Source organism: Bactrocera tryoni, chromosome 2 (genome assembly GCF_016617805.1).
Source record: "Bactrocera tryoni isolate S06 chromosome 2, CSIRO_BtryS06_freeze2, whole genome shotgun sequence".
Taxonomy (NCBI): domain Eukaryota; kingdom Metazoa; phylum Arthropoda; class Insecta; order Diptera; family Tephritidae; genus Bactrocera; species Bactrocera tryoni.
In genome coordinates, this window is record NC_052500.1 from 28,430,936 (window position 1) to 28,444,860 (window position 13,925).

At 36.1% G+C, this 13,925-nt stretch overlaps 2 protein-coding genes across 6 annotated transcripts in view; one reads left to right on the forward strand and one right to left on the reverse strand.

Annotated features, from left to right (window-relative positions):
- Positions 1–953: 953 nt before the first annotated feature.
- LOC120767768 (centromere/kinetochore protein zw10) lies at positions 954–3,596 on the reverse strand. Its single transcript, XM_040094006.1, has 5 exons — positions 2,817–3,596; positions 2,100–2,723; positions 1,710–2,037; positions 1,342–1,604; positions 954–1,275 (listed from the first exon to the last, which is right to left on the reverse strand). The coding sequence occupies exons 1-5, from the start codon at positions 3,513–3,515 to the stop codon at positions 1,063–1,065; spliced, it is 2,127 nt and encodes a 708-aa protein (XP_039949940.1). The 5' UTR covers positions 3,516–3,596; the 3' UTR covers positions 954–1,062.
- Positions 3,597–4,706: 1,110 nt separating this feature from the next.
- The window catches only part of LOC120767222 (GTPase-activating protein skywalker), a 166,474-nt gene continuing 157,255 nt past the window's right edge, over positions 4,707–13,925 (forward strand). For 3 of the 5 annotated variants that reach the window (XM_040093048.1, XM_040093041.1, XM_040093047.1), the window contains exons 1-2: positions 4,707–5,099; positions 7,596–7,893. The gene's annotated coding sequence lies outside the window, so the exon portion shown is untranslated. The remainder of the gene's footprint in view (positions 5,100–7,595; positions 7,894–13,925) is intronic. The other 2 variants (XM_040093043.1, XM_040093042.1) reach the window with 2 other exon arrangements.

Here is a 13,925-nt window from a genome sequence, read left to right on the forward strand (position 1 = left end):
TATTTCCGTAATTTTGTATTTCAATTTATACCAATCAAACACCAAAGAAGTTGTCGGAAGTAAACATATGACATCTAACGTCACAAAATCTTACGAAATCGGACTATAACTTATCAAGCCCAAACATACCGAAAATGCGGATCTGAGTGACTATGGCTAACTTTTTATGTTGTTGTTGTCCGTTAGGGTGGTAGGATTTAGATAAGCTGTCATCGAGATCATCCAACGGTAGGTCCAGGAAACGTGCTGCTTGGACAGGGTCGGACCATAGAGAGAAGGGTGTCAGATGTGTAGGGTTTGTTGGACATGAGGTGACTCGTTGCATACTGTACATACGTATATTTGGTATGTCGGGGTCGACTGGATAAGTAAGAGTTTAACCTGCTACAGTCTCGTCGCCTGCAATCACTGACAGGGAGTCGATAAAAATATTTATGGCTCCACTGTAAATGGCGGCCAGTGCATGTCTGAAGTGAGTTGCATCCGAAGTCTGGTCGGTGTATTGTCTGACGCCGTCGACGTAGTTAAGAAAAGACCTCTTGAAGTTCCTAAGAGGCAGTTCGGTTTCATGATTTCTACGAAAACACCCCAGCAGAAACTGCTTAGAGAGCAGTTCAGTGTGTAGATATTTGATCGGAACCATCAAGAAGCATGCCGTTATAGTCCGAAGTGCTAAATTTTTATCTAAAATAGCGGTCAGTCACTTAGATAAGCAATGAAACTTAGAAGATGTGTTTTCCAGCAATAATGAGTCCTGGTGCTAATTGGGTAAAAACGGATCATTGGTTCCCATACATTGGTATATCGGCCACTATGCGAGTTAAGTTGATGAAACTCAGGGAGAATCTATCCCTCTCTCTCTCTCTCTCTGGTAAAGGTAAGTATTTATGTCAACTTACTTGTTTATTACTATTTTACGCCATTATGTATGTATGTATGTATGTATTCATGTGTATATGTATATCAACTACATGTAGTTTATTTTAAGAATTTTATGCCAAACGTAAAATATAAAAAAATATGCCATATTCTACCATTGTGTACAAAGCGGTAAAGTACAGTTCAGACAATTTTGGTTAAGGCCTTGGCGCGTCGGTCTGTGTTTTGGAATAGTGCACGTATGATATGTTTAATTTCTTCGGCTTTATAATTAACAGTTAGTATGCCTGCACCTTCGCACCAATGCTCGGTGATTTCTTGCAACGATGCGTTGAGTAACATTTTCAACTGTTCAAGTTTCATCCACGACTTAATATGTATGACTTCATGTTTGGACTGTAAGGATAAGTGATATAAGTATGTATATGGTATATAAAAAAAAAGTTCACTTTTGCGCTTTACCTTAAATAATGTTGGCACTTTTTCCAATATGACACCAATCAATTCACTCAGCTCATTTGCAACTGTTGCGGATATATCCTCCATTGCAAGTATACGCCGTATGATTTCATTACAAAAATCATGTAAAATATCGCAAAATGTCTTATTGTACATGGCGTCAGGGAGCACGTTCAGCCAGACATTTTTCAACAAATCTAATTGTCGCAAGCATTGGCGTAGTAACTTCAGCGGCGCTGTGCCAACTGTGTGGGCATCTGAGATATCTGAGAAAAGCAATACATACGTGCAACAATAAAACAATAATTAAAATAATTATAAATGAAATGTTGCAAAAAAATTAAAATATTTAAATTTATGTGGGACCTTACCAAATTCCTTAAGAATGCCCATTATAATTTTTTGTTGATAGCTGATTTGTAAATTCAAGTATTTACAACCAGTCATCTGTAGCGTTTTCACAAGCGCCGGGTACGTGGGTATGTCTTTGTCGGAATTTGTGGTAACCCAATGAGCCAGAAATTGACAATTATTGTAAAACAAAGCAGATTGCTGTGGTATGCTGTTCATTAACTTTCCGTGTATATTGGGTACTTCGCTCAAATACGAATTAAGTATAACAACGATTACATTAATTAGACTCTCGTCCTTTGCTTCATGCGATTGGCGTAGTATACGCTCCATTAGCTTAATGAGTTCCTGCAGCGCATAAAAATAATAAACAACTATAATGAAACTGAAATTAGTATTGCTAAACGTACCAGTGTGCTCTTCGATACCATGCAGCAGGGAAAAAGAAATGGATTCATCGATACATCATCTGCAGAATTCTTCTCAGCTATCAAAGCCATATCTTGCAAATCCTTACGCATTATATCAATTGCACTTTTCAATAGATTGTTATTAAATTCCTCACGGAAATATGTTTCGAATTTTTCAGTAAAATCACTTAAAGTGCGATCAGTTTCGGCATTGATTAAGAACACATCCGCTAAAAAGTGTTCAAATTGTATGACGTCCTCAACCAGCGTACACTCTTCATATTCATTCATATTTTTCGGTATTGCATACTTTAGGCATTCATCCACAAGTAAATTCAAAAAGCGTTGCTTTATGTGTTCACCAATAATGGAGAATACTTGCTGATCATTGGATACTGAAACGTTGATGTTGCTTAAACAAGTCAAAACCAACTTGATATTCTCAAATACTTTATTGTAAGAGGGTCGCAAACTTTTACTAATTTCTTTGAGTGAATAGGAAAGTCTTAGTTGTACATAATCAGGGCTCTCCTCACAATATTCCAGTAAAACGGGCTTCAAAATAATTGGCACGAAACAGTTCTCCAGTAAAAAGTCGCACATTTTGATTGGATTATAACGGGCCTAAAATAAAAAGTTTAAAAGTAAGTTTGGTACAAAAACTATGTTGAAGAATGATGAAGAACCAAACCGTTGTAATATAACACATGCACATACCTGAAATAGTGCCATTACTGTGTCCTGCAACTGATTTACATCTGTTGATACTTGCAGCGTTACACATTTTGATTGCGAGAATGATTTTTCGGTGAATTGCACAAGTTCCTCGAATCGCTGTTGCAGATTTTGTTCCAAAATTTTTGCTTGCATAAGGTATTTCACATTTATCGTGTCGTAGCAATTGCATTTTTGCAATACACGATCTACATCACTGCCACTGTCGCAGGATATTAAACTTTTCAATTTACCCAAGTGGTCGAGCACAACCAAATACTCTTTATGCGAATTTGCCTCTTTAATGCATTGAAAAAGATCATCCACTTTAAGTATGCGATAGGAGACGCGTAAACCTAATGACATTTCACGGAACTCATCAATACAGGCGGCCAGTTCCGAATTGGCTTGGCGTAGCGATTCGCTTGCCTCAGAGCTAATTGTCTGCAGCAAATACTCAGACTCGCGCACTAATTGCTCACCTTCGTGGAGGAACGCGTCAACAGTCGTTTGATTGGGCATGAAGTCAACATAGTTGTCGTCGATATTTTTGCGTATGCTCTCCTGGAAACGTTTAATTTGCGTAAAGATTTGTGTAATTGCGCTCTTGGTGACTTCGGGATCACCGCCGTTGGTATCCTTCAATATTTTCACGATATTTTCGCCATATTGTGGCGATTCCGCGTTTAGTTGAAGCGTCATGATAAAGACCCAGAATTATTTATTTATTTCTTTTATATTGATATTTGAGTTCTAGTGCTAAATTGTAGAAATTTGAAATTTTTGGCAGATGAAAGTAATATTTTGACATTATTCGTGGTGAATACGAACGAATTTCACCCAACGCACATAAATGATGGAACTAATTATTACGCCAACATTTCAAAGTACTTTTATTTTTGATGTCGACGGTGACAGCTGTGACGTCATACATAACAATCAAATAAGAGGAAGGTCAAACGAACAAATGGTAGAAGCTTAATATATGATATATTGTATTTTATTTGTTTAGATTTGAATAAGATGTTATTTTTGTTTATATTACATGTTTTACATTACATATTTAAATTGTTTAGTCATGTGAACTAGATTACGACAATTTTTTTTATGTTTACTCTTTTCTTTTTAATCAATGTTTATCGGCTGTCTCAACTTTGCCCCTATTAAAGTACAATTTTGACAACTTATAAATTTCAATATTGATATATTCATGGAAACAGAAATTTAAAATGACCATCATAACAGGGGATTACATGGAAATAAATTTATTGGTTAATAAATGATGTTTTAAAAATAACGTATCAACTATTTTCCTGAAGCATTTGCCATTAATTTTCACTAAAACTTCTTAACAATGAACTATAAACTGAGTTCATTTCAAAAATTAAAAAAACTTTTCACTCATACACGTGAGTTCCGGAAATGTCTCGTAATGCTGTTGGGTTATTAACCGATAAATTAACTGTTAGATGTGTTGTATGGCAATCTTGTTTCTTTCATTTTCGCACAAAACATAAACGCTTCGTGATGCACAGTTTTAAATTTTTCTATTAAAAAAATTTTGTAAAGAAATTGCATGCTGTCAAATACATGCGAAGCATACTAGATAAAGAATGGTTTTGCTATGCATTCGGTTATGCGATTTGTGTATATCCAAATACCCAAAACATTCCATAACAGAACATAACTGTATGTTGAATTTAAATTTTTATGTTTCCCTCAAAACTGTGTTTTAAAACTATTTAACAAGCCCGCTATACAACCCTGTGTAACCGTAACAACGAAATCGAAAACAAAAGAGAAGTAGTAAAAACGATAGCTAAAATTTTATCGGATATCGACAATTGCCCGCTTACAACAATTTCTCATCAGTATCTTATTTTCCCTGTTTGAGTGAGCAACAAAATTTTTGCAAGTGGAATTCCGCCGTCGAACGTGACATTTAATCGATGTAGGCATTAAAATATAATTCAATCGCATTGAATAGTGTATTAAAAAATTCTAACGTAAAATTTTACCCTAAAAGGGAGTGATCGTATATATTACAAAGAAAAATTTGTGGTAGACATCTCGCCTACGAAAATCTGGAAATTGCTTTCGTCTAAATGCACATTACATTGCAAGTAATCACGGGCAACACATTTTAATTATATTAAAGTACAATAGTGAAGAAAATCGATTTTTCGTGTGTGATCAAAAAAAAAAATTGGGGCACCTAAATACAATACGGTTCAGTTCAGTTCAAATCACTTCGGCATTTATAAGGTGGTAGAGAAGCTGAAACAAGTAAGCATTGCCGTTATAAGTGCAATTCGACTGTGTACAAAAACAACAATTAATGATGTGAATTAGATTAACCTCTAGAAGCGCAAGTGCATTTACATTATGTTCTTTATGTTCGTTGCTGTTCTATGTGCACAAAACATATAAGGATATACATAGAAAAGTGTGTTAAAGAGTTGGGGCGGGGGTGAAAACACGAAGTTGGACAAGCTGATGTTGTTTTTGCATTAATCGTCTGCTAATTGGAATGAAGGTGGTGTGTTTCAGTCGAAGCCTCAGCTGATGAGTCGATGCTATTGCGCAAGGTAGTGCTGCGCAACTACACGCTGCTGGAATGTAACAGCTGTGTAAATAGCGAATTTCTATGCTAACATACACACCTAGAGAGGAGTAGAAGTTTTGGTCAATTTTACTTGTTATAAAAGTTATAGTGACTTTTACAATAATTAGGCATAAATGAAATACAATCATAAGCCGGCTCATATTTTAGTTATTAACACTAGGGTTACTCGTTTAATGTGGCTTTATATAATAGTGGCAAAGAGTCAAAATTATGTTTGTCCGTATGTAGTTGTTACCTATTGTGCACACGTGAATAATAGTGTTGTTTTCTAGGTTTACGTCAAATGAAGTAAAAAAGAAACACTTTTCAGGCCACACGCTATTGTTGCGATAAGTAGACACACTGAGTCTATGGTGTATTACACACCGTCGGATGATGCTTTGACCTCTTTAACAAGCTGCTGTAACACCTTTTGATTCTTATACCCTAAGATGTCGTTAGATATCCTAATTCTAATAAAATATAAAAACAAGAAAAAAACCTTAGAATTTGTACCAAAGCTATGATACCTCTAGGAGATAAAACAATTTTCGTGTAAAAAAAGTTTTTGATTGCCCGGTTTGTATGACAGTTAAATGCTTTAGCGGTTCATTCTGTGCAATTTGTGCTTAGATTGTAGCCTTGTGATGGACAATATTAGCCACATTTACTGAAGTTATGTATCTCATTAAATAAAAATTTTTCCTTACATGGATTTTGACTGATCAATTTGTAAGAGAGCTATATTCTATAGCGGTCCAATATCGGCGTTTTCTACAAATGAACAGTTTCTTTGGAAGAAAAGGACGTGTTCAACATTATCTCAAAAACTGAGAGACGAGTTCGCTTTTGTACGGAGTGATAGACGGACGTGTTAGATGGACATGACTGCATCAACTCATTCATAAACAAAATGCATTCCAAATCAATCAGGACTTTAAAACAAAAAACAGAACAAATATTTTTTTCCGCAAAACTAATTTATTTTATTCAAAATAGTCTCTTTCTGCTTCAATACAGTTTTTTGCACGGTCCAAAAGCATGTCAAAGAGTGTTTTAGCTCGTTGCGCAGTATGGCCGCCAGTATGCCGGTGCAAGCCTTTTGAATGGCCTTTACGTCTGCACAACGCCTTCCTTTCATAGGTAAATGCATTTTTCCGAAAAGGAAGAAGTCGCACGGTGCCATATCAGGAGTGGTTGATGGTTAAAATGTGATTTTTGGTCAAATAATCGGTCACAAGCGTTGATCGAATGTTGGATTCTGAGAAATTTTTGGTCGTAAGTCAATTTGTGCGGAACAAATCGTGCCCACACCTTTCTTAAGCCCAAATGTTTGGTCAAAATGCGATAAATCGATATTTTGGAGATGTTCAGTTCCATTTCAATGATTTTCATGATGATTTCGGCTGATTTTTGATGAATTCACGCACAGTTTCAATGGAATTTCCGGTGATCACGGATTTTGATTGGCCCACATGTTGATCGTCATTTATGTCCTCACGAACACTTTGAAAACATTGAAACCGCTCGTGCACTCTGCTACGGGATACATCGCTATAAACTTGTTTCATCAATTGAAACGTTTCGGAAAAGTTGTACCAATTTTAAAACAAAATTTAATGTTGGCTCTTTGTTCGAAGCTCATTTTTGCACCGATAACACAAACATACTGACACCCAAAACGCAATAACTTCACGTTCAATCGATGAAATATCATGAAATTCTCACTGGACAATCGATAGAGATAACAGATTCTAACGCACCAGTCGACATATAGATGACACTACCTAGGGGCGCCAGATTAAAAGGTTCTGCTTACTTTGGGAAGCACCTTGTACATATGTACAAATATTAATGAGTTTGGCTTGGAATTTCAGAAGAGTTCTGCTTTTGCGGTTGTGTATTAAAACAAATACTTATCGTATTAAAGATTTTGCCTTTAGCCTTTGTTTTTATATGACTCAATTATAATAGCATAAAAAATATAATTTTCCTTTAAGAAAATCCATTTGAAGAAAGTCTGTTAGAATAACGAAGAATTTTATAAGTATGTATATAGCAAATGGGAGCTGGGGTAATACATGAATCAATTTAACACATTTTCTGCAATAAATTAAAGTCGCGCCGTCATCCTCATCTTTGTATATATAATGCATATCAATTTTGATTATTTTTAGGTGTTACAAACAACCATAAGGTTATATAAAAAATACAATACTCTCTGGCAAAGTGCTGAGAGTATAAAAGTGTAAAGAAAATATAAATAAAGCGCAAAAGTAAAAAAAAAACGTGAATAAACAACATAACAGTAAACACAAATAATTAGCAAGAAAGAATAATACATTAATGACGAAAGCTTGTGGAACTGCTTAAAATAAAGAATTGAAGTATTTTTTACGTAGAGCTCTTTAAGCAGCAAACTAAACATACATAAATAAATTCTATTAAAGGAATGATCAACTGTATGAACTGAAGGTAAGCTCATTGTTAATTGTTATTATTAATATATCTATTTCAGTTAATAGCTACTTTTATGAAAAGGCAAATGACAGTAGGATGAAATTAGAATTAAACACTCCTCTAACACTATTCTCATTATGATCCGACGCCGTCGAAACAGCACTTTTCCTGAGCCTAACCTTATATAACTTCGATTACAACCAATTTTAAACTTACAACACAATGTGGTATTGAAAACCGCTACCGCTAAACTAACAACATTCCATTTCTCGCTGAATACCGCGTTAAACATCCAGCGAAAATTTTAGTGAAATTAGTAAGGGAAATGTCGATAAGAGTAAATGTGTTAACTTTTCCGAGGTCACGTTATCACAAAAATGTGTTACAGCACTTATTTTTCATCGAAAACACTTTTAAGTAAGATTATGTCGGCTAATTTATCGCAGTCACAAGCATTGATTTTTTGTTGCGGAAGTTATATTTTTATAGAATATATTTAAATTGTTTGCATTAAAAAAGTGATTGCAAAAGCTACTTAATTCCCGCTATTGTCGCGCTCTTGACTCTACTTTTCAATAGAGACATAATAAACTATGCATTTATCTACAATATTTTTTTTATATATATGTAGGTACATACATATGTATATAACCCACTTGTTGTTGGCTGTTGTGTCCTTTCGGCTATAATCGCGTCAACGGTGCCTACGCCAATAAAGAAAGAAGAAGAATATATCCCACTTTTTATACCCTGAACTGGGTATATTAAGTTTGCCACGAAGTTTGTAACACTCAGAAGGAAGCGTCGGAGACCCTATAAAGTATATATATAAATGATCAGTATGTTGAGCTGAGTCGATTTAGCCATGTTCGTCTGTCTGTCTGTCCGTCTGTCTGTATATATACGAACTAGTCCCTCAGTTTTTAAGATATCGTTTTGAAATTTTGCAAACGTCATTTTCTCTTCAAGAAGCTGCTCATTTGTCGAAACTGTCGATATCGGACCACTATAACATATAGCTGCCATACAAACTGATCGATCGGAATCAAGTTCTTGCATGGAAAACTTTCACATTTGATAATGTATGTTCACGAAATTTGGTGTGAGTTATTGTTTATAGAAATAACGCAATATCGGAAGAAATTGTTTAGATCGGCTGACTATAGCATATAGCTGCCATACAAACCGAACGATCGGAATTAAGGGCTTGTATGGAAAACTTTCGCATTTGACGTGGTATCTTCACGAAATTTGGTACAGATTATTTTCTAAAGCAACAATGTAATCTCCGAAGAAATTGTTCAGATCGCTTTACTTTAGCATATAGCTTCCATACAAACTGAACACCTAGTTGAAGCTGAAGTTAACGTTTTTTCTTGTTTATTTCTTATTTTGAATTATATTCTCAAACTTACTGTTACTGTTATATGTATTTGCTTTGATCAAAATCATATACTTACATATGATCAAAATCATATACTTGTATGGAAATTTTTTTATCTAAGGAGATATCTGCACGAAACTTGGCATGAATTAATGTTTAAAGCAATTATACAATATCTGAAGAATTTGTTAAGATCGGATCACACTAGCATATAGTTACCATACAAACTTTTTGTAATTGTGAAGGGTATTATAGCTTCGGTGCAACAAAGTTAACGTTTTCCTTGCTTTTGTATATTTTCTAAGGTAGATACGTCAGTGTTTTTTTCACCAAATTTAAACAGTTCATATTTGTTTTATCTTATCAATAGATTAGTTGTTTGTAGGTATTAACATTTTGTACATCAGCTGCATACATACTTACATACGTTTGTTTATGGCTAACAGCAACAAGGTTGCTTGTAACATAAATTTCATTTGTCGAATTTCTCACCCACTGATTTATTTTGCATTTCTACTGCCTTTGCATGTTTGAACGTTTGAGTGTTGTTGTGTTTTATTGTTTTGATAACACTGGTCTGCAAAAAAAATTATTTCTTAATGTTTTTATCATATTTTGGGCTCTAAGCAAGAAATTTCACATGCAAATAAGTACAGCACATTGATTTTCAATTTAAATTCCATTTAATCAAAGAACGATTTTTATTAACTAATTTTATTAAAAATTATAAAAAGGTGAAAAACATTAGGATCGAAGTTTCACAGTGAAAAATGGAAATTCTATAGTTAGAAGTTCCAAAAATGTCTTTAAAATACTTATGCCATAACATTAAGTGACAAATAAGTTATAAAAAATGGCAAACAGTTATATCTACAAAAGTAACAAAACCTTCTTATGTACTTTTGTCACAATTTTTCGAAGTATTTTTTCGTTGGGAGACCAGTGTAATTTAGTGTAACCAACAACTTACTTTTCTTTTGCTCCTCTATCTCCATTCTTTCTTCTCCAATATTTCGTTGTGCTCACCGCCCTTCAATCGGACGCCTTGCATTTTCTGCTTTTTGGTTTTCGCGGGCGTAGTTTGGTACAAAAGCACTCATATCTACTTGCATAGCATATACCAGACTAAGTTTATAATCCACATATGTAATTAGATTGCACAATCTTTCATTAATAACTTTGGTTTGTTTGTGAGCCGGCTGATTACACGGGTTTTCAATATAGTGTTGTTGTATTGTATTTACATTTGTTTTGTTTCTTTCAAAGTGATTACTTTGTATTACGCTTTTTTGTTTTTGTAACGATTTTGTATTTTCCACACTCGAAATGTTGTTGAAGCTTTGAGACCAACCAGACGTGAGGAAATCTGAAGATAGTAAATAAAAACATTTGTAAAACTTAGTCGAATTGAGGATCTTCAGGATAGGCGATCTCCAGATCAAGAATATACATATATGTATATGTATTTAGCCTCTTAGGCGGTGAGAGACCCCACCCTTTGCTAATGGCTCCTCTACAGCAGTACAAGGCAATCGGTGCCTTTTTCGTTCTCTCTTCGATATTTAGCTTCCATGAAAGCTTCCTATCTAAGATGAGCCCAAGATATTTCACTGTATCCGCCGGTTGCAGATCGATGTCTCCCATTTGCGGCAGTGGTGCCACCGAGATTTTGTATCTTCTAGTAAATAAAACTATCTTTGTTTTAGTTGAGTTGATGGCGAGATCACTTCCGACAGCCCAATTTGTTACAACGCTGAACGAGTTAGCACTCGTACACTGTACTCAGGAACTTTGCTAGGCCATAAGCGCTACATCGTCTGCATAGGCAATCATCCGGCAGCCATGATCTTTAAGGTCGTTAAAGACCAGGATCCATAGAAGAAGAGAGAGAACTCCACCTTGTGGGGTTCCCCAACTCACATTTCGTCGAGCACGTATGTCGCTCCACTCCGTCTCAATCACTCTGTCACACAGACGACTGAAAATGAAATGTTTGAGGTTTGATTCAACCCCAAAACCGTCCAGAGCAGTTGCGAAAGTTTCCGGCAGGACGTTATTGAAAGCTACCTTAATATCAAAGAAGGCTTACTCAAGCCATGACAAGATAGTACGCACGGCAGTATCCACTGAATTGCCTTTACAATAAGCATGTTGCGCTACTGATAAATGGCCCCTCGTAATGTGCCTCCTTATATACCAGTCCATCAGCCTCTCCAGAGTTTTAAGTAAGAAGGATGATGAAGTGACGGGCTTGCAGTCCTTAGCCGTAATGGATATAACGCCATATAGAAAAGAACATAGCGTTTCTATTTAACCGGCCATCACTGTACTGCTATTCATTTAACAGGAAATTTTTTCTCAGAACAATATTTATTTTCAATTTGAATTCGAAGGTGCAAAGGTGGGAATTCGCGCTGAATAATTTTATATGATTAAGGTCAATTAGCGGTGAATAATAATTGTTTACACTAACGATTATGATGCTATTTGGATATAATAAATCTTTGAGTTTATGTGGAAAACATTTTGTCTCATGACGAAAATGTTGCTGTAATCGATTTTTTTCGAGAAACCTAGATACCGTAGCTGCACGTAAGGCGGCACCTTTTCCGTTCGCTACCCTAAGAAGGTTTCGTATATTTATTGACTTCTTCTTTATTGGTGTAGGCCCCGCTTATGCGGTTATAGCCGAGTTCACAACAACGCCCCAGTCGTTTTTCCGTTTCGCTATTTGGAGATTCCAAGTGTAGTCTGGTCCTTCTTCACCTGGTTTTTCCAACGGAGTTGAGATTTTTCTTTTCGTGCTGTCGAAGGCGGCTTGTGTGTTGATACTCTTTTCACGGGTCTTTTCCAAGATTTAGCGCAGGCTGATCTGGGCAGTTGTTGATTTTCTAAGCCTGACGTCACACTGATAAGGTCCAATCAGTTTGTTGACGGTGGGCTTTATTGTTTCATACAGTAAGCTCGATAGAATCTTATATGCGATGTTGAGTTGGCTTATTTTCCGATAGTTGTCGCAGATTGTGGACTCTCCCTTTTGTGGATTGGGCAGAGCACACTTAAATTCCAACTGTCGGGCATTGCTTTCGTCCGACCATATTTACAAAAAAGCATATGCAAGCTCCTTATCAGTTCTTCGCCGCCATATTTGAATAGCTCAACCGGAATTTATCGGCTCCCGCTGCTTAGTTGTTCTTCAGACGGGCAATTGCTATTTGAACTTCTTCATGGTCGCGCAGTGGAACGTCTGTTCCATCGTCATCGATTGGGGAATCGTGTTCACCATCTCCTGGCGTTATGCTTTCACTGCAATTTAGCGGGGTGGAAAAGTGTTCCCTCCATAATTTAAGTATGCTCTGGGCATCAGCCAATAGATCACCTCTGGGGTTTCTACAAGAGTTTGCTCCGGTCTTGGAACCTTTTGTTAGACGCCGCATCTTTTCGTAGAATTTTCGAGTATTATCACTGTCGGCCAGCTTATCAAGCTCTTCTTTATTGGCTTGATACTATGAATAAAATAAATGTTTCTCAACTTTCCAAATATTTGGGTTGAAAGGAGTGTTGCGTTGCTCGCTTAAATTTATGATGTTGACAATGCTTTTAACTGCACTTTTTCCAACGGATCGTAACATGGTAGTCTTTATTCATTTATCTGCAAGCCCTTGAATTACTTTTGTATAATAAGTTTTCATCGATGCGATGAATTACGGTAATTTAATGTTAATGAACTCGGCGATGGCGAAACTTTGACGACTGACGTTCGAACAAAAGGTTAATGAACGTCCAGACAGAAATAAGTATTTGTAATTTGTATCTGAAAGCGTTAAGCTTTGTTCCGTAGCTTTCAGTAAATAGTACGAGTGCAGGCACAAAGCGATATTGTTTGTACTCACTTATCCGCTTTGGCGTCACGTCAATTTCTATCTGAGTAGCTATGTATCTACAAGTATGTATGCGTATGTACACATGTGTGCGCCGGCGAGCAGTTGCCTTGTAATGCTAGAGACGGCGACAATAATGCCAGTCAAAGCCATCACTAATCGAACATTCATCGCAGCTATACATGCACAAAAGCACACACACACAGGAGTGTGTGCAGGCACCAATACATTTGTAGTTACATGCCAGAGAGCACGTGACTGAGTTATTACTTTCGTTTTGTATAAGTTGGTTGCAACTGAAAGCAACAACAATGCTTGTAAGTTAAAGTTACTTACATATTTCTTGGCCGACAATTGTTTAATTATTTACTATGTGTTATTAAGGTTGCTAAGTGCGCAAATTTATCACTTTCGCAAACAGTATTACCGTGTTGATAGCAACGCAAACAAACTCGCCCGTCTGTGGAAATACAAAGTATCTAAGGCAATATATTGCCACTTTCTTACCTCTGTGTGCAAAACCAACACTTCAAAGCCAAAAAACAAAACGATTCGGAAACAAGAAAAGAAATGAAAAGTTTGCACTCAGCTTCCACACATACACATACAACTTTACGTTTATAAGCAACTACAAATCAACGTCAAGTAATCGAAGACTGTTAAATGCAACGGCGTGCAGTGCAAAGCCAAGGAACAACAACAAATAATGAAAATAAAAACAAAAAAAACGTTTTTCGGCTGCACCGCAGCTATAATACCCTTCACGCGTGTATTTTTATACC

Coding starts and splice junctions, on each gene's coding strand:
- LOC120767768 (XM_040094006.1), bottom strand. CDS start 3,515: ATGACGCTTCAACTAAACGCGGAATCGCCACAATATGGCGAAAATATC. Junction 2,038..2,099: donor TGGTATCGAAGAGCACACTG/GTACGTTTAGCA, acceptor TATGCGCTGCAG/GAACTCATTAAGCTAATGGA. Junction 1,276..1,341: donor AAGTGCCAACATTATTTAAG/GTAAAGCGCAAA, acceptor TTATCCTTACAG/TCCAAACATGAAGTCATACA.